This window comes from Furipterus horrens, unplaced genomic scaffold (genome assembly GCF_987537825.1).
Source record: "Furipterus horrens unplaced genomic scaffold, mFurHor1.1.pri manual_scaffold_1, whole genome shotgun sequence".
NCBI classification, from domain to species: Eukaryota; Metazoa; Chordata; class Mammalia; order Chiroptera; family Furipteridae; genus Furipterus; species Furipterus horrens.
In genome coordinates, this window is record NW_028327171.1 from 166,771,006 (window position 1) to 166,797,766 (window position 26,761).

General features: G+C 34.8%; 1 protein-coding gene across 2 annotated transcripts in view; it reads right to left on the minus strand.

Moving 5' to 3' along the window:
- The window catches only part of SLC25A12 (solute carrier family 25 member 12), a 174,111-nt gene that overhangs the window by 44,728 nt on the left and 102,622 nt on the right, over window positions 1-26,761 (minus strand). For both annotated transcript variants that reach the window (XM_090280745.1, XM_090280742.1), the window contains exons 3-5: window positions 22,666-22,808; window positions 13,602-13,717; window positions 5,385-5,524 (exon numbers count right to left, since the gene is read on the minus strand). In XM_090280745.1, the coding sequence (XP_090136871.1) occupies window positions 5,385-5,524; window positions 13,602-13,717; window positions 22,666-22,808 (399 nt within the window). The remainder of the gene's footprint in view (window positions 1-5,384; window positions 5,525-13,601; window positions 13,718-22,665; window positions 22,809-26,761) is intronic.

Below are 26,761 nucleotides of genomic sequence, written 5' to 3' on the forward strand. Positions count from 1 at the left end.
GTCTCTGGAACTAATCCTCCTCAGATACCAAGGGAAGACTAAAGTTTTGGGAAAGTCAAAAGCTGTATGTGGATTTTCAACTGTGTGGGGATTGGCACTCGTAATCCCACAGTGTTCAAGGGCCATCCGTAGTTCTAACGTGAAAATTCTGAATAACAAAGTCCATGATTTATGTTCAGCTATCACTCTACCCGGCTTTGGGCAATTACTCATAAACTATAAAACAATCCAGAAGATCTCTGAACTTTTGAACTACTGGACAGTCAAATTTTGTAATAGGCAATATCCATAAAAATAGCAAAAGGTGCCATTAATACCCAAAGTATTATACAAAAATCAAAATTTCAACACATCTGTCCTAAGAGCCTGCTACATAATCCAAATAATCTGTTTTCACAACATAATATTGATGTTTTTTAATGCTATTTTCACACTATTTGTAATTATGGAAATAATATTCAAATCTAAATATTAAAATGTTTTTAGATAAAATTAAATATTGCAATTTACATTATCATTTCTTTATGAAAGCCTACAAATATATGTTGAGTTACCTTTTTCTGATATTTAAAATAGTTTTTGGTTGAAATCTCACTATTTTACTAATTTATTTAATTATATACTTATATAATTAAATGACTGCTCAATAATTCAAAGATATTAATATTACCTTAGCAGGTGTTTGTCTTATAATAATTCACTAAGTTACGCATTTGTTTTAGGCATCTTTCTTTATATGTATGATATTTAACAATAAAAGAAGTTTAAAAATAGTTTCTCTTAGATTGACAGGCTAGTGACATGTATATACTAAATCTTTCAATAGTCTTAACTTAAAAAAATTAAATGACAACATTGAGAAAAACATCAAAGGATTAAAATCCATCATCAAATATCTACATATTTGGAGTTTCTTGAAAATAGCAATAGAAGTTAAGAAACTAAAATTCAACTGGTAAATACATATGAAAGAGAAAGAGAACAAGATAAACAACCAGCATGATTTGACATTTCGGCCGAATAATTATTTGCTGTGTGGCTGTCTTATGCATTAGAAGATGTTTAGCAGCACCCTGGCCTCTAGTCACTAGAAACCAATAGAGATTTAGCCAACAGACTTAAAATATCCAAATCAATAAAGTTATTGGTTAAAACGAAAACTGTGTCTTTTATTTTACAGAAATAATGTAACAGACCTTTTGGCCACTCCAATAGTATAATCAAAACATTAAGGTAAAATAGATATCAGAAAATATCTTCAGTAAATGCAAGGGAACCAACATGAGAGCAAGCCATCTTTGGAGCAATCACTAGTTTCATCTCTCAAATGTATAATATTTTCAAGTTTGCACATTTTACAAGGTCAGTCAGGTAGGCACAAACAATGAAATTATTAAAACAAGCACTGGGTTCTACAAATACACATACCTAAAAGATAATAGTTTTCAAACTGTGATCACCTAAATGAAGAAAAGCAATAACCTGGGCTTATAAAAGATAAAATACAGATACTCTAAAAAGATACTTTATCTAAAAAGATAGATACTTCATTGAGTAAATGATAAAATAAAAAATGTCTGTGTCTGGATTGAAAGGGTGAATAGGGGAACTGAGGGAAACGATAAAGAAAGGAAATTATGCTAAACTAAAGGTCTTATGCTCTTGAAAATGCATTTCCTATAGCTATGAGCAGCTTCAGAAATAGTATGGCTTTGGATGAGACTGAACTAGTACATCTAACTCTGCTGTCTTCCAAAACTCCACTCTTCACAGTAAAGGAACAAAAAAATAAACAAAACAAAAACTCAAGAATGAAGAGAATAGGGAAAGGAGAAGACAGTAACTACATTTTTAAGATCAGAGAGTCTGTGACAACTGACTTAGCAGAACCAAGGAAACCAGAAGTAGAGAAAGCCAAAAAGCAGTCCAATATACATAACAGAACCCCCGGAAGATGCAGAAGTTGACTGCACTAGCAGTGCTGGATTTGAAGGTGGAATTGAAAGCAGGAGGTTTAGATGGAAGTCTGTTTTAAAAAGCAGTTAATTACCTGACTTACTGCTATGGCTAGACCTCTGACCTTTACCAACCTTGGCAAAAGACTAGAGGTTCACTGCCTGGAAAGTTTAATGGAGGATCTTTAGAACAGTCAAGACCAGGCACAGTTGAAAAGAGGTAAGTATATGAAAGTCCATCTCTATACTGAATGTTTCTTACTCAACAAAATGTCAACATCCAGACCTAATAATCCAGATGGAAGGTCAGATGATTATTCTCTGATTCCCCAGTCCAAAACAAAAGACCTGAACATACAGACATTAGAGGGTCCCCAATAAAATAACCCAGCCAGAGAACATTACAGTGAGGTCCAGAGTTGATTAAGTCCAACCATGAAGAAAAGTTTCCAGTAAGCCTCAATCTTAAATATGAGATGAGCATCAAGGACCATCAGATATATGAGAAAAACCACTAACATGAAAAACAGAACCCCAAAGAGGAAGAAATTTGAAGAAAACACATTTTCAGGGAGAAGAAAATTAAAAAACAAAAACAAAAACTCTGTCTTTAATATCTCTGGAGAAGTGAGAAAAATAGTACACCCACAAAAGAAGAATAGCATGCCATTTTTAAAAAAGAAATGAATATTCAGAAAACAAAAGTTTCTGAAAATCAGAAATATAATAAAAATTAAAAACTGAATAGAAGGTTCAGAAGGAAAATACAAAAGAAAAGAAAACTAAAGGATCATACATTTAATATATGTACTGTTTTAGAAAGGAAGAAAGTAGGAAGAAGTAAAGAAGAAAAGTAAAAAGAATACTTCCAATAATTGAAGGACATACATTTTCAAATTAAAAGAGCCTACTGAATGCCCAGTACAATGAACAAACTCACATCAAGGAACATCACTGTGAAATTTCAAAATACTGAAGAAAAAATTCTGAAAACCCCACAGAGTGGAGCCCTTGCCGGGGTTGCTCAGTTTCCTGGAGCATCATCCCTGATGTCTCTGTCTCTGTCTCTGTCTCTCTCTCTCTCTGCCCTCCCTTCCTTCCTTTCTCTCTAAAATCAATAAATATATCCTTGGGTGAAGATTTAAAAAAAAATTCCCCAAAGTGGAAAAAAAAAGTTTCAAACCAGAATCAAGAATAAGAATGCCACTGGACTTCTCAATGGCAAAACTGGAAGGCAGAAAATAAAAGAGATAAATGTTTTCAAAATTAAGAGGAAAATAAATTCCTACTTAAGCTCTAAACCCAACCATAATAGTGCAGAGGTTTTTATATAAAAAATCTCACAAAAAATAACTTTCCTCAGGAAGTTCCTGCAGGAAGTATTGTACCCAAAAGAAGAAATAAACTATATTATAAGAAGAAATGGAATCCAACAAATGGAGATTCAACAAAATAGAAAAGCAAATGGATTCCCCAGTATGAAGATCAAGAGAGATCACAGACTGACAGCTATGCATCTAGAACAAAGCCCAGCCTCTACCCAAGAATTTAAAAAATTACCATAGACCCAGCAACTGTGCTTCTAGGGATATACTCAAAATATTTGAAAGTAGGTATTCAAACATAAACTTTACACCAATGTTCACAAGAGCACTGTTCACAAAAGCCAAATGACAGTGTTTGTCAACTAATGAATAGATAGAAAACGTATGCTATATCCATACAGTGGAATAGTATTCAGCCATAAAAAGAAATTAAGTACTAATACATGCTACAACTAGGATAATCCTGGAAAAATATTATGCTAAATGAAAAAAAGCCAGACACAAAAAGTCATATTGTATAATTAACTCTACTTATAGTTGATCCTTGAATAATGTCAGGGTTAGGGGCATATAATTATCTGTGTATAATTTTTCACTCCCCCAAAACTTACCTCCTAATAGCCTACCATTAACAAGAAGTCTTAGCAATAACATAAAATTGATTAACACATATTTTGTATGTAATATGTGTTATGTACTGTATCCTTACAATAAAGTAAGCTACAGGAAAAGATGTCATTAAGAAAATCATAAGGAAGAGAATATACATTTATAGCAGTATATTTTTACTAAAAACAAATCTATGTATAAGTGGACCTCTGCAATTCAAACTCGTGTTGATCAAGGGTCAACTGTATGTGAAATATTCAGAGTAGGTAAATCCACAGAGACAGAAAGTAGACTGATGGCTACCATGGGTTGGGGGGGAGAGACAGGACTGGGAGTGACAGCTTAACAGGTACCAGGTTTTCTTCTGGGGTGATGAAAAGATTTTAGAATTAGAGGTGGTAGTTGTACAATATTGTGAATGTACTAAGTGCCACTAAATGTGCACATTTACATGATTAATTCTACGCTAAGTGACTTTTACCTCAATTTTTTTTTAAAAGAAAAAGTTCCTGGAAAGCTCTAAGATGAAATTGATAGAATACCTAATGTGTTTTAAACATATTAAAATGAGATTTTAATAACTATGGCAAAGTTTGAGAATGAATTACATTAATACATATAAAACTAAATAGATAAAAACTAGAAACTCAAAAAAGCAATCATTTTAGTCAAGCACAGTGTTTAACCATAGTAATTCAAATATGATATTGATCTAAGTAGACTCATGAGATGGGGGGTAGGAACAGACAATTCCAAGTCTGTGGTAGAGAGGAAGAGGTGAAAGTAGTAGCTACTACTCTTCCATAGTTCAGATTCAATAAAAAATACCTAAAAGTGAAAAATTAGAGAGTAGAAGTGCCAGCTATGGAAGTAAGCACTGAAAGAAACAATGATAATTTACAATCCCCAAGATACAGAAGCAGCCCAAATGTCTGTTGTAGATGAGTGGATAAAACAACTATGGGACATTTACACAGTGGAATACTACTCAGCCATAAAAAAGAAGAAAATTTTACCCTGTGCGAGAGCATGGATGGACCTGGAGAACATTATGATAAGTGAAATAAGCCAGTCAGAGAAAGACAAGGTGTCATATGATTTCATTCATATGTAGAATCTAATAAAGAAACCAAACTAACAAGCAAAATAGGGACAGACTTATAGATAGAAAGCAGGCTGACAGCTGTGGGTAGGGGTAGGGGGTGGAAAGATTGAGCAAAAACAAGAAAGGACTCATGGACATGGACAACGGTGTGGTGATTGCAGTGGGGAGGTAGGTATAAGGGGGTTAAACGGTAACAGAAAAAAACAATATAAAAAAAAGGAACAATGATAAAAAGTTTTAAGAAGCTGCCTATGGGAGTGGGAAATGAAAAATGGAGATAAAATACCACAGGGATTTGCTAAATTTTATAATAAACTTAGTAAAACTTAAAGGGAAGAAGGTGGAGGAGGAATGGTATATATTTATACCAGTTATGAAAACTAAGCTCACCTGGAGAAACTGTGTGAATTCTGTGTAGTTAAGGTGCTTCTTCCGATTATGCCCAAAATGCAGTCGGATAAATTCACAGTCCCAGTTAAAAGGGATATGATGATGAACAGTAGTCTGTCCAAAAATTTCTTTGACATTTTCTTAAAAGGGAAAACAAAAATAAATAAATTATATCTGGAATTAGTAGTTTAGTCCACTGCAATGTTCCTACAGAAAGAAATTAAGAGAAATTTTAAAAGTCAATATTATCTGATTTTATTAAGATTAGCTGCAAGAATTTTTGTGCCCAGAAACCCATGCACAGGAACACAACTGATACAAAATATAATTTTACACTTAAGATTGTGTATCATTACATATAAGGCCATGAGATTCTTAATTTCTCTTGATATAATTTTAATTAGGAAGTGATTGATATCTTGCACTATAAATGGCTGCTACTTTGCATTCCAGTATGAAATCAATAGTGTTTTCCCGGTTCCTCAAGGAGTCGAATTAAGCCCTTTATCAGAAGCATGAATACCTAAATTACAGTATAATGCAATATTTGTCATACTAAGTATGGTTTGATTGAGGCTTGATTATTACATTCACACTAGCCTGAATATGTCTATTGAAGATAGGTATAAGAAATACTACCAAAAGCATATCATTAGCTCAGCAGCAAGCACCTTATTAAAAGCTTCTGATATTGTCAAAAATATGGTCTTGACAAAAAGCTTCAGAATCCTCATAAAAACCATGATTATTAGTCTCAACTATTAAAATATTTTAAGATAAGTGAAATTAGTGATTCACTTTTAAATAAGGACCAAACACAGTACAGTAACTTTTAGATAAGAACCAGTCACACTGTGTAATATAGAACCAAAACCCTTTGACAGCTTGTCTTCATGCACTAACCATGTCATTCACTTCCTTAGACAGTTCTACAATTATTATAAAAGTCAGTTCACAAATGACTGGTACTTTAACAAGCACAGACTGCATAGACTAATTTAGAAGCTCATGCCAAAAAAAAAAAAAAAAAAAATCATTAAAAAGTTAAGTAAGCAGAAAGCCTGTTTTACTGACATCTTAGGAACAAAATTATTCTAAAATTTAAGCCAATTATATTAGTAAAGGGGTTTTACCATCAAGAACTATCAATTATACTAATTAGTAAATATAAGTTTAATATTTTATAATCTCCAACTATGCTATTTTCTCTAATTTCTTTAAATTCTTTAAATAAGATACAGGTCTCATATTGTAAATGGCTTAATGGATTCCCTTTGTTTTTCTATACCTTTTTTTCTTGATAAAAGCATTGCTATGGTGGGGGTAGAGAGGGCATGTGGTGTAAGAATCCTGAACTAGAAACCCTGTCAGTCTGGACTCGATGTATGTAACAGCTCTGAATAGGTTACCATCAGTAACTTGGAAGAAGGCATTGGATGTCACTGGGGAGATGGGATTCTCATCTTTGCTTTCAAATAGAATGTAGCCTTTATTTCTTGCCTAAGTAGCAACAGTATTTCAGAATTTGCAAATCATATCAAATTATTTTCACCTTCCACAAACACAAATTAAATATATGGGTTTTTGTTTCTAAAAACAAATAACTCAATAGCAATTCACGGTATCCTGGTTTCTAACCAACACAAAGGATTACCCTTAAATCAACATGAAACTTCACATTCTAAAATATGTTAAAGTTTACAAGATAATTAAAATAATAGGAGTTGCAATAAAATAGTTAAGAGCTAAAAGTATTATGGCAGATTAGCAAAAAAAAATTTAGGGTTCTTCAATTTAATTGGCTGCTTCTATTCCCAAATTAATTAATTTCTCATTTTTAAGGTCTAAAAAAGTGTGAAATTAAGGAAAGATGAATAAATGGAAAGCAGAAAAGATAAATTAAATTACTACATATATTTAAGTAATAGTAAGATTAATTATTAAAGGGAATACATTATTTTGATAATATTTATTTTAAAGGTCATAAGTCCCAAAAACAACAATTTGATAAGAAATGTACATAGGTAAGCTTTATATAATTGTAGAATAAAACTGAATTCCCTTTATGTGATCAGAAGGTAACAGAATCTCAAGTGTGAAACTGTATCAAATAAAGTAACAGATTCAGAAGCTTTCAAACTACAAAAATTTAATCAACTATGAAAATTGCTTTCTACTATCACAAAAAAGGATATTTATAAACCAAATTACAATGTATAATTTACAATTATAAATTTACATTTATAAAAATAGCTCTATAATAAAAACTTTAACTACAACCCTATTTTATAAATTTCCTACAACCTCAAAGTAAGCTCTTAGAATCTTTGAAGCAATTAAAATGATGGCCTGAATTATTCATAGTAATCTCCCCAAATACTGAAATGTCATTTTCCATAGTATTTGTTTGAACTTTTCCTATTTCTCCTACAGAGGGCACTTGACAGCTCTGTATATGGTTTCATTATGACCATTAATAATATCTTGTGGTTTATGAACTACCCTTAGACACTTTTAATTAGTTTAGCCATGTCACAGGCTACAACTATATTACTAGGATTAACAAAATTTCAAACCTGCTCTGGCACCTCTTGATGTATCCCACTTCCCTTCTGTTATTATTTACACTACCAACTGCCTACCGCTAATTCAGGAAGCACACAGAAATAATTAGTAACATTATTGTTTTTGAAGTCCAATTCTTAGTCACCACTTCACTTTTACCAGGATGTGCTTATCAAAAAAAAAAAAAAAAAAAGTTGCACGAAAGCTCCAAAACTGGAGAGCTTATACTTGTGTGAAGCAATAGCTCAAATAGCTGATGTTCTTATCTTACCAGGTTTTGTCAGGTTCTGCATGACATGAAAGGGAACACCCATAGTCTCAAATGTACCCAATACATCTAACTGACACTGCATAACAAGTTTTCCCCCCAGAGAGAATCCCGTCTTTCCAGTGGCAAACAAGGGTCTTTAGCTCTAAATAGCACTTCTTGGAGTGCTATTTTAGTAGCCATAGTTCTGGCCTGGATGAAAGGGATATGACAGTCACATCTTATTGGAAGCAAGATCACGATCTGGTGTTTTATACCAGGTTGGTATTGCTAAGGGAAATAGGAATCCATTCGTTTTCTGACATATAGAAAACAATAGACCACTTTTTCACTTCCTGCAGAGCATGGGCTTATGGAAAGAGATGGTTTCTAATTCCTTTGAAAAGGGAATTGGGGCCAGATACAAAAATAGCCTATCATTATGTTCTCTCTGCTCAAAGGAGAGTAATACAATAATTTGTCAGGAGGGCAGGTAATGGTGACAACCGTGATTAAGTAAAAATGTTCACAGACGTATAACATTAGTCAGTTTAGCTGTATCAGTCACTTATGATGAATGGACTAGATGACATATACATTAAAGCATATATTTTGTGTAAATATGTCTTAACAGAGGTTTTAATTTTCCCCACTGTCTCCCCATCTCTTCCACCCTTATCCCTCCCCTGGTCCTTATGGGAGCTTCCTACTGGTCTTGTTCACCTTTCTGCAGTACAAAATTACCTCTGACCGGGGCTGGCACTCTTCTCCAAGACTGCCACCATGCCTGCTCCATGAATGAGCCTGGAAGGAGCTGCTGTACCAACGGTGTGGCCAGAGAACTCCTCCTGTAGGTATACAAGCCATCAGCCCTGTGACACAGCCCACCTACCATCAGCCCAAAGACATCCTGATTCCAAGGATTTCAGCCCAGCAGGAGCCACTGCTTCCAACTTACAGGCTTGAGACCAAACATTGTTATTGTCAGGGGAAAAAAAGTCCTCAACAGCTGAGTTTCACCTGCACAGTTCTTAAAGTGAAGTCAGAGAGGCTTTTCAGAAGGACTTCCAACACGAACAATGAAATACCCTTGTGTATAACTGAACAAAAACAATGGCAAGACTTGTGGAAGTGAAGAGTTTTTCAGTGAAGGAAAACTTGAGGGGGGTGGGGAGAAGAGGAACAACCAAGAGACCAAAAAAAGAAAACAAAGGAAAACAAACAACAACAAAATAAAGATCAACAACAGGAACTTGTAGAGGAAGTCCCAATCAACATAGCATGTAGACCCAGTCCCAGATTTCTAGGTTCTGCTTCCAGGTAGACCATTAGCTTCCTGGATGACCTCCTCAGTTTTTCTGAAGGAAAGTATTCCTATTAACACTTTACCTACCTCCAGAAGGGACTGTGTACAATCAGTCAATAGAGTAGTCATGCTGCCAAATATATGTAAAGGTCCATTACTCAGGAAAGGTGAATTTAAAGAGCATCTATTACTATAGAAGCTAGATGCTTTAACAGTCTAGTGCCAAATGATAAAAAAACTAATTACAGCATGTCCTTTTCCTTTTTACCTCAAAATCTAATAGCCATTTTAATAGCCTTGAGTATTAATATGATCGTCTTTGCAATATCTGAAAGAACTCTCAAAAATTCTTCCTGATTTCATTTGAATGCCCAGGTGAAGCTCTAATTCTTACCAGATTAAAATGGGTATTTATTAGCATTAGTATTTCATATTATTTTATTCCATGTCTACAGTTTTGTTTCCATTGGGAGAGGGTATATATTTCATATCTAGACTTCCATCTCCTGAACCTTTTAATAATAGCAATGGTTTGCCTAATTTATTCTTCCCTTTAGGGATTAAGAGTGTATTTTAGAAGCACAAATGAAACACTTTTTATTTGCTGGACATATTGATAGTCAAAAACTCAAAAGGAATCCTTGCTTTTTGAGGCTCCTACAGTCAGGGGGTGAAGACATGGCCTTGGAAAAGTTCACTTTGGAGAGTTCCTAGGCAAACGCTTGGGAACACAATGCTGATGTGATTTTAATAGAAAACTTAGAATGTATAACATGTTTTATATTCCTTTATTAGTTAACAGATAAAAAGTTTGGGTGGGTTTTTTTTGAATAATTACATCATTGTTAATGCAATAGACTTTTATTTTTTTTAATGTATGACAAAAGCGTATCAGCTATTGACAACACAATGTAATACAACTCATTATCTAGGTTACGTCAAGCTGATTCTATCAAGCAGACTATCCAGTACACTAATGGATAATAGTAAGACCAAGGCAAGTTTGTACTGTTTCTAGCACACACCAGTCATGCAATGGCCTCTACAAGACTCAGGGCACCAGGCAGTATCAGATATACAAGCCATTAAGTAATTATCCACAGCATGCATTAGACGTTTTATTGAAGGAACATCAAAGAGGAACCAATTAACTAATGGTTTTATTCACTCTTTTAAAAACTCCATAACCCTCTCCCGAGTTTGTACATTCTGAAACGGATCACCAAGGTCCCAGTGTAAGTCACCTCCCCCAGAGTAAAGGCATCTCTAACAATAATAAAAAATAAAAACTTGTCCAGAACTGAAGAAAATGTTATTCAATATAGCTATTTATATAAATACATGAAAGATGCACACAAGTATATAATTTAATGTGTATAAAAAGCACATCTAAAAAAAAGCATAGATGAGAACAATATATACAAGTACACAGTTAGCATCATCATAGTCCATGAGAGATACCAATGGTATAAGAGTCTCTACCCACTCCATTACACCTTGCATCCAATATTCTCTCCCACCTTTCTCTCCTGATGTGCACGAGAGAAAACTATTCTTTTAATAAGCTTCCAACTAGAAAACATAAGGCCATTGGTGAAAAAAAATTCAAGTTAGAATGGATCTAAAATTTCCTTTTACTTAAATATATGTCTATAAATACATATGCATAATTCAGTTTATTAAGTGGGTACAAACATGAAAACTGACCTTTATCACAGATCCAAAAATCCTATAAAAATAAACTCCAAGTTAATTAATTTCTTATGCTGCAATTCTACAGTCTTGAAATACACCCTTAGAAATCTCATTAAATAGCTTTTGTAACAGTTTTTATGCTTTTTCTCTTTCTTAAGAATATATAATTAAACTTTCTCTTTTTCATTATGATTCTTTTCATTTTAGTTAAGAATATCTGTCTAAAAATGGATCCTCAAACTAAGGAGGCAGGGCAGGAAGGGGAAATGGTCACAGACCCCAGGAAATAGGTGAACACCATCAAGAGAACCATCCAACTGGCCAGGGCCCCCAGGAAAGATGTTGAAAGATGGTTCAGCTTTATCTTACTCTATAAGAATCTCCCCATCTCTAGATTATGGAGAAGAATGAAAGCAGGATTCTAGACGGTATATATATTCTTCAGTTCATACCAGGTGCTATAATATCTAAAACTGATTTGTTTTGCTTTCAATCCTAATTATATATTTTTTAAATCCTAACTCATAAATCATAGTCTAAAAAAATGCAAAAGATCTATAAAATGCTAAGGTTGGGCTCTAGTAACTATAAACTTTCATTTGCATGAAATATTAAGGTGGTGCAAACCACTCAGCTATTTCCTACACTCATTTTAATATATACTAATCAACAGTGATATGAGTTTCTACTGTTAGTCTGTTAGATGAACTGACCTGAGTGACTTATTTTTAAAAATAGATTGGGAAAAGCAATCAAATGGAGTAGACACAAAGAACCATGATATCAAGATATGATGTACAAAACAAATCACAATTTGTTTTTGGGAAATCTAATTCTTAAACAATGGACACATGATAGAAACATAGGTATACTGTCACTAATGCAGATATTTGTATCGAGTTATTTCCTAAGTATTTCTGCATATTTGGAAATGAGACATGTATGATACCTATTGAAAACAGGAAATGCAGCATTAGTAGTAGTATAGGGTTAATGCTGAAAGATGAGATACAAGGGTTTTATGCTTTAAACTATAAAATTTAGGTAATTTTGAAAAAAGTCAACATTCTTTAGGAGGCAGAATAGCCAGAGATTGCTCCAAATCAGGGAGAATGCCAAGACATGCACAGAAACCTAACGCATTCTGCATGATGTTTATTTGGAAAAGTCTTATACAAAAGACAACTGTGTCAATGGGCAGAAGGAGGAAACAACCAGTGCCAAGTTCCAAAATGTGCCCACAAAGATCACAGCAAAGGCACCGCTGGTCCTTCTCAATACCTGTATGTTTCCACCCATCTTACCATGGCAGTGACACTTCTTCCTTAGGGTTTCACTAAAAATATTTGTTTTAGAACAAACTCTCCAGTGAATAAATATTTAGTGCTGTGGCTCAGGAAAAGTCTGACTTTCAAGAGTTCCTCTATCACATACCAATGCCAATTCACATCCTAAGTGGGGTTCCAGTTCACTTTAACAAGATGAAAGAATTTTGGAGATCTATTTCACAACAATGTGAGTATACTCAATATGACTTAACTATACACTTAAAAATGGTTGAGATGGCAAGTGTTTTATGTTTTGTTACCACAATAAAAAAAAACAACCCTCCAAATATTAAATAAAGGTGAAGGGCTCAAGAGCCTTGAAAACACTACATTGTTTTTATTAAAAAGCCTGTTAGAGGAAAAACTAGCTAATACTTTCCCTAAACAAACACTAATTTCTGCAAATAAGTGTCTTTAAAATCTAATATATAGCAACAAATGGAAATCCAAGTTCATGGCTTGTAAGACATCAACAATGTACAAGTTTGCGTGCCTATAAAAGAATTTATATCAATTTCTACATCAAACGCAGCTGGTAATTGTAATATCCTAGCCTTGTTTCCTAAAACCAAAAAACTAAAATGGGGGTTCAAAGAATACTAGCTATTCTTGCCTTAACTTCCTCCTTCAGTTCCATTCTTGATGTTAAAACGACATAGCAGCAGTTTTCCAGATGCTACAAAGAAGCTCTGAACTCTCTACCCAACAATCCCTTGAACAATGATGGTTACTCCATATTGTTTGCTCACAGTCCGTTTCATAAAGACTTTTTGTCCTGGATGGCCCAGAACAAGAAAATTTTACACCACCTATTTTAGGAACATGAAAGTATCAGAGACCCAATGAGCTGAAGTAATAGCATTCTTAGATTCCTTAATTTTTGCAATAGTCTAATGCTTAGAAGAAAATAAAACCATTTTAATTTTATCTGTGTAAATCCATTTAGGAAAGTAATGCTTCACTTATTGACTAACTCCTAAATAAACAGCAATCTATATGCAGTTAACTAGATTTACCAATTACAGATTGGACGAGCCTAACTTCACTTATCACTTACAATCTTTTCTTTTCCTTACCAAATGTCACCTCTCCATTTCCACTTTTGTCAAACAGTTGGAAAGCCACTATGAACATGGAATCTGGAGCACATAAAACAGATTCAAATGCCAAAAACTCTTGATAGGAGATCAACCTAGAATAAAATATAAAATGTTATTGGCTGGCAAAGAAAGGGAAAACATCAACCACTTAACCTGCCTTTGCTATATGAACTTGTAGCTCAGGGTAACCAAATAAGTGATGAAGAAAGTGTTTCTTTATAAAGGTAGTCCAGATAATAAAGAAAGAAGGAATGAATAAAACTAGAATATCACCTTTTTAAAATGCCCTAATAAATTAATGGACCTGAGCAATAATTAATAGCCCCTAGTATCACTTAAAGAAAGAGAACTAGACCAAAAATAATTAACTTGAATCTGAACAAGTCTGTAGATCAGTTTCTCAACCTTGGTACTTAATAGTGGCATTTTAGGATGGGTACTGCTTTGTTTGGGAGGCTTCCTGTACATTTTATCAGGTTTAGCAGCATACATGGCCTCTACACACGAGATGCCAACAGCAGCCTACGTGTTGAGAACAACTGCTCTAGATGTAATCAACAATTTACGAAAAATAAAAAGGACAAAGCAACGTGTTGAACACTATTATGGAAACAATCAGAAAAAGTGCATACTGTAGGAAACTACAGAGTAAACATTTTATAGTGCAAAAACTTTTAAATTATTTAAATTTTTAGTTATTGATTTAAGAGAAAGACAGGAATCTCTTGTTCCACTTATTACTGCATTCATTGGTTGACTCTTCTATGTGCCCTGATCAGAGGAGATAGAACCTACAACCTTGATGTATGGGGGGATTGCTCCAACCAACTAAGCTACCCAGCCAGGGCTAAAAAAAAAAAAACAACTTTTAAAGACAATATGGAGGAGAACCTCATTAGAAACCTAAGTGGTATAGCACTTAATTGTATATAGCACTTAATTGTATAAGATTCAGATCTTATTTGGATTCTGATTCAAAGAAAGTAGAAAAAAGCTTGTTTATAAGAAAATCAAGAAATGAAGATGCTGATATAATGCAAACACTCAATGATATTAAGAAATCAATGTTAATGTTTTTGAGGAGGTTTTGTTTCTTTCCTTTTTTTGGTAATTTTTCTTGTAGAGACACATGTTACGTGATACTTGCTTCAAACTAATCTAAGGAGTGAAGAGATGAATGAAGGTATAAATGAAACAAATTTAATAACTATTTGAATCACTACACTATTCTCATTTATGTATGTTTGAAATGTAAATAACATTTTTAAAGAAAATTTCAAATTAAAATGTGCAGATACTAAAAATTGTTGGGTCCTATAACACTCAAAGCTGTGAAATTCGCCTGTAGCCAGGATTACAGGGAAAATGCCTTCAGTAATCTCATGGAGCTGCCATATGTTAGTTTAGAGTCATCTTCCACAGCAAGCTTGCTGCAAAGATTCCATGCTGTAACGCTATTATTGGTCAGTGACTAGTATCTAAGTAACAGCATTATAAAAATCTATATACATACCCTATATCTTATCTAAAGGAATAGACCTAATCCTTAGTGTGGCTTCTAGGACCACAAGATCTGACCTCTGCATACCTTGCCCTTGCTCTCTGCACTCTAGCCCACTCATTCTCAGCAACCAGAACAAACCATGCTTCTTCCACTCAGGGCCATAATTTGAAAATTCATTTTCCTTGGAATGATCCCATCATCTCCAAATTTTTGCCCATTTAATTTATACCCAATCTTTACATAGCTCAGCTTAAATATCATTTCCTCAAGAAAACCAAGTCAGAGTCCCCATATGACTTCACTTTTCCTTCATACCGTAACAGTAGCCTCTTTTTAAAACATCCAAGGTTTCTCCATAAAAGGGTCTTTTATTTCCTTTGTGGTGCAAAAACTTTTTAGTCTGATGTAGTCCCACAGAATGGGAGAATATATTCGCTGACACATCTGATAAAGGATTACCATCCAAAATTTATAAAGAACTTAAAAAACTCAACACCAAAAAAGCCAAACAACCCAATTAAAAAATGGGCAAAGCACCTAAATAGACACTTCTCCAAAGAGGACATACTGATGGACAATAAACATGAAAATATGCTCAATGTCACTAATCATCAGAGAAATACAAATTAAAACCAAAATGAGAAACTATCTCACACCTGTCAGAATGGCTATCATCAACAAATCAACAAAAAAGTGCTGGTGAGGATGTGGAAAAAGGGGAACCTTTCTGCATTATTGGTGGGAATGCAGACTGGTGCAGCCACTGGGGAAAGCAGTATGGAAATATCTGAAAAAATTAAAAATGGATCTGCCTTTTGACCTAGCAATCCTACTTCTGGGAATATATCCAAAGGAATCCAAAACACTAATTCAAAAGAATGTTAGCACCCGTATGTTCATTACAGCATTATTTACAATGACCGAGATATGGAAGCAGCCCAAGTGTCCATCAGTAGATGAATGGATAAAACAACTTTGGGACATTTACATGATGGAATTCTACTTGGCTGTAAAAAAAAAGAAAATTTTGCCCTTTGCAACAGTATGGATGGACCTGGAAAACATTATGCTAAGTGAAATAAGCCACTCAGAGAAAGAATACCCTATGATTTCACTCATATGTGGAATCTAAGGAATAGACTGAATAAACAAGCAAAACAGAGACAGACTCATAGATAAAGAGCAGATGACAGCTAGTGGGGGGGCAGGGATTGGGGGTGGAGGGATTGAGCAAAAAGGAAAAAGGACTCATGGACACGGACAACAGTGTGGTGACTGCTGGGGGTAGGGGGGTATTGGGACTAAATGGTAAAAAATACAATAAAGATTAAATAAAATTTTTATAAAACATTCTTCTATATGCATGAAAATATTAAAGTAAAACACTTGTGAAAAAGTAAAAGAGAAGTTTTCTATATCGTAAGAGAATAGAACCTCCAGATGAAATTCTGACAAGAGCTAAATATAGAAACTGGCTCTAGAAGTCACAGTTTCAAACAAGGACTGTCTAACTATTTTAGATTAGCTCATACAGTAATAATCCTTGAGACCTGCATTAAATTCTAAAGTGATTCTGCTTTTCATTATACAACCAGAATTTCAAAGTTTAAGCCACAATCTCACAAATACTACATGGCTAATGGCTTTCCTTTTAGACCACCATCATGCTATTTATACCATACAGTGATCTTCTACAAGACTCTCCAAAGCAAGTACCTACATTAAAACACTCCTGCTCACTTTACTATCTATTGGAAGAAAGGGAGTGGGCAAGAGAAAGAAGAGGGTCAGTACATAAAAGGGCATGGTACTGACTCCTAAACTTGCTTTTCCCATACACTTAACTAAATCACTTAAACTTGTCAATACTATTTCTATTAATTCAGATTTGGTCTTGGGTGATTATAAACAATATTATGCATTACTGCTTCAAGTTACGTACAAGACAGCAAAAAGAAAAACAGACTGAAAATTAAAAGAACTAATTGTGTGTAATTGGGCAAATCAGTCAACCTCTCTGGGCCTGATTTTCCTTAAATGTTAAATGAGGACTGATTGACTTAAACATTACCAAAGCCTCTGATTTTCTTGAATTAAAAGCATTAAAGATACTGAAAGCCCTAGCCACAGCACTCAGGCAAGAAAAAGAAATAAAAGGCATCCAAACTGGGAATAAAGAAGTAGAAGTGGCACTTTTTGCAGATGACATGACTCTTTACATATAAAAACCCTAGTGTCCACCAAAAAGCTATGAGAAACAATAAACAAATACAGTAAAGTTGGAGGGTACAAACCAATGTACAAACAACAAAATTCCTATATACTAACAACAAAATTTCAGAAAAAGAAATGAAAATAAATTGCTTTTGCAATTGCAAGAAAAAGAATAAAATACCGAGGACTAAACAACAAAAAATGTGAAGGACCTATATATTGAAAACTACAAAACATTATCTAAAAAGATTTAAAAAGACACAATGAAATGGAAAGATATTCCATGTTCACAGATTAGAATAATCAACAGTTAAAATGTCCATATTGTCCAAAGCAATATACAGATTTAATGCAATTTCCATCAAAATCCCAATGACATATTTTAAAGAAATAGAAAATCATCAGATTTGTCTAAAACCAAAAAAGACCCCAAGTAGCCAAAGCTATCCTGAGAACAAAGAACAAAGCCAGAGTTATCACAATATCTGACTTCAAATTATACTTCAGAGCTATGATAATCAAAACATACATGTGGCAGAAAAAGATACACACAGACCAATAAAACAGAATTAAGAGCCCAGAAATAAAACCACATGGATATGGGCAAATAATTTTTGACACAGGGGCTAAAAACACACAACGGAGAAGAAAGCCTCTTCAATAAATGGTGCTGGGAACATTGGAAAGCCACATGCAAAAGAATGAAACTAGACTACAGTTTCATTAGAAAATTCAAAGTGGATCAAAGACCTAAATATAAGATCTGAAACAATAAATTAGGCAGAAGAAAACATAGATACTAAACTTATGGACTTTGGCCTTAGAGTAAATTTTATGAATTTGACCCAAAGGCAAGGGAAGTAAAAGCAAAAATAAATGAATGGAACTATATCAAACTAAAAAGCTTCTGCACAGCAAAAGAAACCACCAAGAAAACAAAAAGGCAACCAACGGAATGGGAGAAGATATTTGCAAACAAGAGCTCCAACAAGGGGTTAATATCCAAATATAAAGAACTCATAAAACTCGACACCAAGGAAATAATCCAGTTAAAAAATGGGCAAAGGACCTGACTGTCTCCCAAGAAGATATACAAATGACCAACAGATATATGAAAAGATGCTCAACTTCACTAGCCATTAAGGAAATTCAAATCAAAACCACAATGAGATACCATCTCACACCTCCTAGAACAGCAATTATCAACAAGATAAGTAATAACAAGTGTTAGAAAGGTTGTGGAGAAAAGGGAACCCTCATTCACTGCTGGTGGGAATGTAAACTGGTACAGCCGTTATGGAAAACAGTATGAAGATTCCTCAAAAAGTTAAAAATAGAATTATCATTTGACTCAGCTATCCTTCTTCTGGGTATCTATCCAGAAAACTTGAAAACATTTATTCACGAAGATATATACACCCCAGTGTTCACTGCAGCAGCACCATGGTGGCCAAGCCATGGAACCAATTAAAGTGTCCTTCATAGATGATTGGATAAAGAAGATGTGGTACATATATACAAGGGAATAGTCAGCCATATGAAAAGATGGAAATACTGCCATTTGCAACAACATGAATGGATCTTGCAAAATAAGGCAGTCAGAAAAAGCTAAGGACCATATGATTTGACTCATATGTGGAGTATAAAACTGAAACTCACAGACAAACAACAGTATGGTGGTACCAGAGGGAAGAAGGATGGGGGTAGTAAACGGTAAAGGGGGCCAAACATCTGGTGATGGAAGGTTATTTGACTTTGGGTAGTGGGCACACAATGTAATGTACAGATCATCTTTCATGGAAGTGTATACTTGAAATCTATATAATCTTATTAGCTAATGTCACCCCAATATTCAGTTAATTAAAAAATAAAATAAAATAATAAAAGTATTAAAGAAATTTTAACAACGACTCTTAACCTTTTCAAAGTCATAGACCCTTTTGAAAACCTGAGATTTCTCCCCAGAAAAATGCAGATACAAATTTACTCATTTTGTATCGTATTTCAACAAGTTCGGGAACCTCTGAAGTTAATGAACAGAAGGTTAAGAATCCCCATATTTCTAGAAAATTCTTCCATTCTCTGCTTTTAGAAAGTATCTATGTTTCACCCTGGACAGTGTGGCTCATTTGGTTGGGTACCATCAAACAAAAAAAAAAGTCGCTGGTTCTATTCATAGTCAGGGCACAAGCCGAGGTTGAGGATTCAGTCCCAGGGCATGGGGGGGGGGGGCGGTGGGCAGGAGGGCAATCAATAGATGTTTACCTCTCACATCCATGTTTTTCTCCCTGTCTTTCTCCCTCCCTTCCCCCTTATTTCTCTCTCTAAAAATAAATAATCTATGTTTCATAAACTTACTTATTTTTATTACATAACAATGAATCAGATTTCCTACCCAATCCCAACCTAACTCATTCCAAAGATGGAGAAGGGAGTTTCAGAAGTTTTTAAAACCTGAAATAGAACATATTTACCTTTTAAAAAGGGAAACAGACTTTGTTTTTAACTTTTCAACATTATTAGATTTTTTACTAGCCAAAACCCATTTTTGATCTATTCTAGTCTACCAACCTAAACCCTTGATTCCACTTGCCCACACACTTTTAACTACCTAACTGAATCTGGGAGAACCACAAGAATGAAGCTTCAAAAAAGATTCACTACTGAGATGGACAAGATGGTCACAAAAGAAAACATCTGAAAAGATTTAGATACTCTGAAAACAGGTCTCAAAGCAAATAAATAATAAATACTCTGTTTCTAAAAGAGCTAAATGTATATGCCTCTTTTATTTTGAAGAAGGAATTCTGATTAAATATAATTTTCACATGCCTTATTGTTTAAGCACTATTGAGGTACTCAAAGACTAAATGATCCATAGTAAATTATCAGCTGATCTGACTTTTTTAGAAGCTAGACACAAAATATATACAAGTTCCCCAATATCTGCCATTGATAAATTTTATATATAAAATCTTTCCAAGATATAAAATATTCATAGTAAATTTCATGCATTGTGCTAGATTTTGCAAGAAAATACAAATGAATACAATATTAACTTTGGACTCAAAGAATATAGATAACATTTCTCCTTGAACTACTACCAGTCTCCTAAAGAAGTTTCACTGCATTCAAGTCTTGTCCTACTCCAACCTACCATTTTTCTAATATCTTATCATTTGTGGTAATAGAAATAATGTTTAAAGATTCCTTATTGCTTAGTTTTCCAGTTTTTCACACAAGAACTTTCTATGGGTAGGAGAAAAAATATGGGTCCTTGAAGACCTCAGTATGTATTGCGTTGGCCAAAAAGCTTGTTTGTTTTTCGGTAAGATGGCTCTGATAGTGCTTAGTTGTCTTGAACTTCATTTGAAACTATTTTGTTAGATTGTATTGTGACAGCTGTCATGTCAGTATGTGTTTTAAAAACAACTTATCAAATTGGTGAATTTTTGTGTAGCCATTTTAATATTGAAGATGGAAGAAAATGCAAAACATTCTTGGAATATAATGCTTTATTGTTTCAAGAACGGTAAAAACGCAAAAAAATATTTGTGCAGTGTATGGAGAAGGTGCTGTGACTGATCAAACGTGTCAAAAGTGGTTTGTGAAGTTTCATGCTGGAGATTTCTCACTGGACAATGCTTCACAGCCAGGTAGACTAGTTGAAGTTGATAGCAATGAAATCGAGACATTAATTGAGAACAATCACTGTTATACTACATGGGAGATAGCAAACATACTCAAAATACCCAAATCAATAAAGTTATTGGTGAAAATGAAAACTATGTGTTTTCTTTTATGGAAGAAAACTAAATGAACTTTTTGCCAACCCAATAGCTTGGAACTCACAAAGCAAGGCAAATTTTTTGTATAACTCATAAAAGTATTCCATTTGCTTCATGATTCAATCATATGTGATTTTAACATAAAAATGGTGTGCTTTTTCCCTTTAAATTGAGTTGACTGATACTCCATTAAGATGCACCTTGCTATTTCTGTAACTGCACAATACACAGCCAGGCTAAAAATACTTCCATGATTGAGAGTCATGAGCCGACAGCATACAGTCAAAACCTAGCACACAAGGCCCGTAGTTCCACTCCAACCACAACTCTGACAGTGACAAAGCAACATCACAACCACACCAAAGTACTTGTAACACAACCACCCACTCTTATTCCCCAAAACACACACACACACATGCCCCTTGGTGCTTCAAGTCACTGCTGTTCCCTTTCCTGGAATTCTCCTTCCTATCTGTCCAACCACCATCAAGATCCTTTCATCCTGCCAGATTTCACTCATGCCTCACCCCTCTTGTGATGCTGTCTGGACCACCCAGAACAGACTTAACTATGCTTTCTTGGGTGTCCTTTGTACCTTTTATATGCTTCTAGTGTAGAACCTTATCTCTGAAGTATAGCTTTTTTGTTGTTGTTTATTCATTGTCAATCTCACTAGGCCATGAGCTTCTCATTAAGGCCAGGAACCCCAGCCCTGACCGGAATGGCTCAATTGGTTGGTGCCCTCCTGCAATGTGAAAAGTCACTGGCTCCATACCCTGTCAGATCACATGCTTAAGTTGAGGGTTTGGTCCCTGGTTTGGTCCCTAGTCTGGGCACGTACAAGAGGCAACTGATCAATGTTTCTCTCTTGCATTGATGTTTCTCTCCCTCTCTTTCTTCCTCCCTTCCCCTCTCTCTAAAAAATAAAATTTTAATTTAAATTAAAGAAAAAAAAAAAGACCAGGAATCCCATTTTATTTGTGCTTGTACTTCTAAGGTCCAACAGTGCCTGGCAAATGATGGTCATTCATAAATATTTGTCAAATAAATGAGCAGACAGAAAAATGAATAAATATCATTCTCTAAATTCTTCCCTGATTTATTTTTCTTTATAGCACTTACAACCTAAAATGTTACAATTTACTTTTAAATTTTGTTCACTTTTGCAATTTATTCACATATGTATGTCTAGCACTTAAAACAGTGCCTAAAATATAGCAGTTAATAGTTATTCAATATTTATTAAATGAATGAATGAACGAATGAAGAAAATGAATACACTTAGTTATCTGAAAACCATTCTGTTCAGATTACTGTATATAAACTATGACTTTTCACATGTAAGTTTAAAAAAAAAATGGCAATATCCTTGATAATGGTAGTAAATACAATTTTTATGAACATTTAAGAAAAAAATAGGATTTATTAATATTAAAATTCCAGATTGTCATAGGTAAACATGGTTTTCCATTTTTTTAATTAAATATTACAGAATATTAGTTTTGAAAAATATATATAAAAATAAAAGTCTTACCCATCCTTGGTTTGATCAGCTACTCCTGCCAAGAGCTGGATAATCTTCGGATTGCTTTTTGGATCATTATATAGTCCAAGATAGCGCTGGACAAAATCTTCTGGGGTCATGTAATGTTCTCCATCAACCTCAGTACTGGCATACTAAAAAATAAATAATATACACTTAAAAATTAAAATTAGTCTATATCATTTCGTAGCAAACAAATGTTTTATGAAAATATAAATTAAAGGCCAGTATCAAAATCAAAATATGGATAATAAATGCAAAGTATTTCTCTGGATAATGAAAAAAAAAAAACACCAAGAGCATGATTTAAGAACCACTGGTAAAGTACTGATACTGATATATGCTATAAAAGTGATTGTCAACCTTTTTCATCCCATGGTATACATAAACTAATTACTAAAATTCTGCAGCACACCAAAAAAAATTTTTTTTGTCACTCTGACACCAAGAAAAGGTATAATTTTAATTTATTCACACTGGACAGCTATTGTTATGTTGACTGTTATCAATTATTTATTTCAAAATATATGGGAAAAGAGGTCAATGCCTCTGACCAAACAGTCAGATATGCATGCTTTAAAATTTCTGGTGGCACACCAGTTGAAAATCGCTGTGCTATAACATGGAACAATCAAACTTGAAAACATTATAAGTTAAAGAAGCCAGACACAAAATGTCACATATTGCATTCCATTTACATGAAATGTCTGCAATAGGCAAATCCATAGTGACAGAAAGTAGGAGAGCAGTTGCAAGGAGCTGGGAGGAGCAGGGAATGGAGAATAACTGCTTTAACATGTCCAGGAGTTCTCTTTGGGAGCGATGAAGATCTTCTGGAATTATCTAGTAGTGAAGGCTGGACAATATTATAAATATACTAAAAACACCAAAATATGTACTTTAAAATTGACTTCCAGTCAAGATGGAGGTGTAGGTAAATATGCTTTGCCTCCTCACACAACGATAAGAAGGATCACAACTAACCTCAAAACAAAAAACAACTAGAACTTCCAGAAAATAGAACTCTATGAAAGTCAAACAACCAAGAATTTAAAGAAGAAATATTCATCCAGATGAGTAAGAGGGGTGGAGATGGGGAGCCGGGGTTAAGAGATCATGGCGTGGAGGTGATGAAGTGGCGGCGGTGAGGAGGTGGCAGCAAGGCAGTGGTGGTGGCCAGTGCAAAGGGTGGTCCCACATTCATGAATGGTAAAGCCAGGAGGGACACCTGGGGAGCAAGCATCACAGCCACAGGCCAGAGTGCACAGCCCAGGGTACCAGCACTGGGAAAATAAAGCCTCATAGCTTCTGGCTGTGTAAACAAGTGGGGGTTGGGGTTGCAGAGAAACTGGACATCTTTTAGGAGAGTCTGTTTAAAGGGCCTCCGCAGTCCTAGAATGTATGCAAACCCACCCATTCTGGGAACCACCCCAAGGGCAACACCCAGAGGGGTACCAGTCACATATGGGAAGTGGATGAAGTGACTGGAAACAGAGTGAGCACCAGGGAAGCGGCATTGTTCCTTATCTGACCCCTCCCCCATATACAGCACCACAAAGTGATGAAAGGAGTCGCCCAGTGCTGACAAATACCTAAGGTTCCACCCCTTACAATAGGGAAGCAGTCAAATTGAGGAGACAAAGAAATATGACCCAGATGAAAGAACAAAGCAAAACTCCAGAAAAAAAAAAACTAACGAAATAGAGCTAGCAACCTACCAGAGGCAGAGCACAAAACACTGGTGATAAGGATGCTCAGAGAACTCACTGAGTACCACACAAGCATAAGGGAAGAAATAAAGGCTACACTAAGTGAAATAAAGAAAAATCCACAGGGAACCAACAGTGAAGGGAAGGAAGCTGGAGTTCAAATCAATGAATTGGAGCATTAGGAAGAAATAAACAGTCAACCAATACAGAATGAAGAAACAAGAATTTTAAAAAATGAGGAGAGATTAAGAAGACTCTGGGACATCTCCAAAAGTGCCAACATCTGAATCATAGGGATGCAGAAAGAGAAGAGGGGGAGCAAGAAATTGAAAACTTATTTGAAAAAATAAAAAAAGAAAACTTCCCTAATTTGGCAAAGGAAATAGATATACAAGTCCAGAAAGCACAGAGAGTCCCAAACAAGTTGGACCTAAGAAGAAGCACACCAAGACACATCATAATTAAAATGCCAAAGGTGAAAGATAAAGAGAGAATCTTACAAGCAGCAAGAGAAGAGCAGAGAGTTATCATAAGACTATCAGCTGATTTCTCCAAAGAAACTGTACAGGCAAGAAGAGACTGGCCAGAAGTATTCAAAGTGATGAAAAGCAAGGACCTAAAACCAAGATTACTCTATCCAGCAAAGCTATCATTTAGAATGGAAGGGCAGATAACGTGCTTCCCAGACAAGGTAAAGCTAAAGAAGTTCATCATCATCAAGCCATCATTACATGAAATGTTAAAGGGACTTTTTTAAGAAAAAGAAGGGCAAAACTAAGAACATTAAAATGACAACAAACTCACAACTATCAACAACTTAATCTAAAATACCAAAACAAACCAAGCAAATAACTAGAACAGTAACAGAATCATATATATGGAGATCACATGGAGGGTTATCAGTGGGGAGGGGGAATGGGGAGAATGGGGTAAAAGGTACAGGGATTAAGAAGCATAACTGGTAGGTACAAAATAGACAGGGGGAAGTTAAGAATAGTAAAGAAACTAGAGATGCCAAAGAACTTATATGCATGACCAATGTAAATGAACTAAGGTGGGGATTGTTGGATAGAAGTGGGGTACCGGGCAGAGGGTGGCAAAGGGAAAAATATTGAGACAACTGTAATAGCATAATCAACAAAATGACTTTAAAAATAACTATAGCTTAATGAAGACAAAAAATAAAATGTTAAAATTTGAATTATATATTATGTGGCCTTTATCTCAACTAAAATATACATATACATGTAAGAGAAGAGATATCAGAAAGATGGGGAAAGGTGAAAGGGCAGTCAAGGTGATCAAGCCTTGAAAGTGAGAAAACATCTGTAGCCTCACAGAGGCATCCTGATTGGGGAGGGAAGTGGAGGGGAAACCTGCCAAACCGCACAAGTGAAATGAATGAGAAAAGCATAATGAACATCATCTTCCGTCTAGGTATGTCTCCCAGTTCCAGTAGCTCAAAAAAATAAAAATATTCTACCTTTTATATTAATCATTTTTTAAAACAAAATAAAATACATGCCTATCAAATAAATGCCTCATTATTTTTAGGGTTTTTTGTACTGTGACATGACCAAACACGGAAGATCAAAGTCCTCTTCTTTAGGTTGAAACTGCTCAATTTAGCTACTTAACTATCGAAGTAGTAACAACAGAAAATTTCCTTGAATTAAAGAATACAAGGGCTCACTAAGTGCCAAGCACAATAAATTAAACACAGACATACATGCACCCGACAGGTCATATATAAAGAATTATGAATCATGGGCATCATGCTGTTCAACAGAAACACTAGAAGCTTGAAAACACTACAATGAGGCCTTGAAAATTCTAAGAGAAATGATTTCCAACCTAGAATTCTAAATTGAGATAAACTTTCAATCCATTGTAAGGGTAGGCTGAGAGCACTTTGAGATATCCACATTCTTAACACTTTTTTTCTCCCTTCATCTAGCCTTTTTCAGGAAGCTGTAGGAGAATTTGCTCCATCAAAAATAGAACAAGAACCAAGTAAGAGAAAGATGTGGGAAAAGACGATCCAACTCAGAAAAATGGCCCAGGGAAATCCTGGGACCATGATTATGGTGCAGGCTGCTAGAGCGCCTAGTTCTGGCTGGGGCAGACAGAAAGCTCCAAGTGGCTTTCCTAAGCCACTAGGGAAAATGAAATGTCAGGTTATCCAAGGCATTTATTTGGCTATGTGGAAAATAACACTCAGAGAAATTTAAATCTTTGCTCAAATGTCACCTTCTCAATGGGACCGACTCTTACCACCCTATTTAGTCTTAAAACCCATGCCAGTATCTGTATTCACAATCCCCCTTCTGTCGCTCCACTTGGCACCTATCACCTTCTAACATACTATATATTTTACT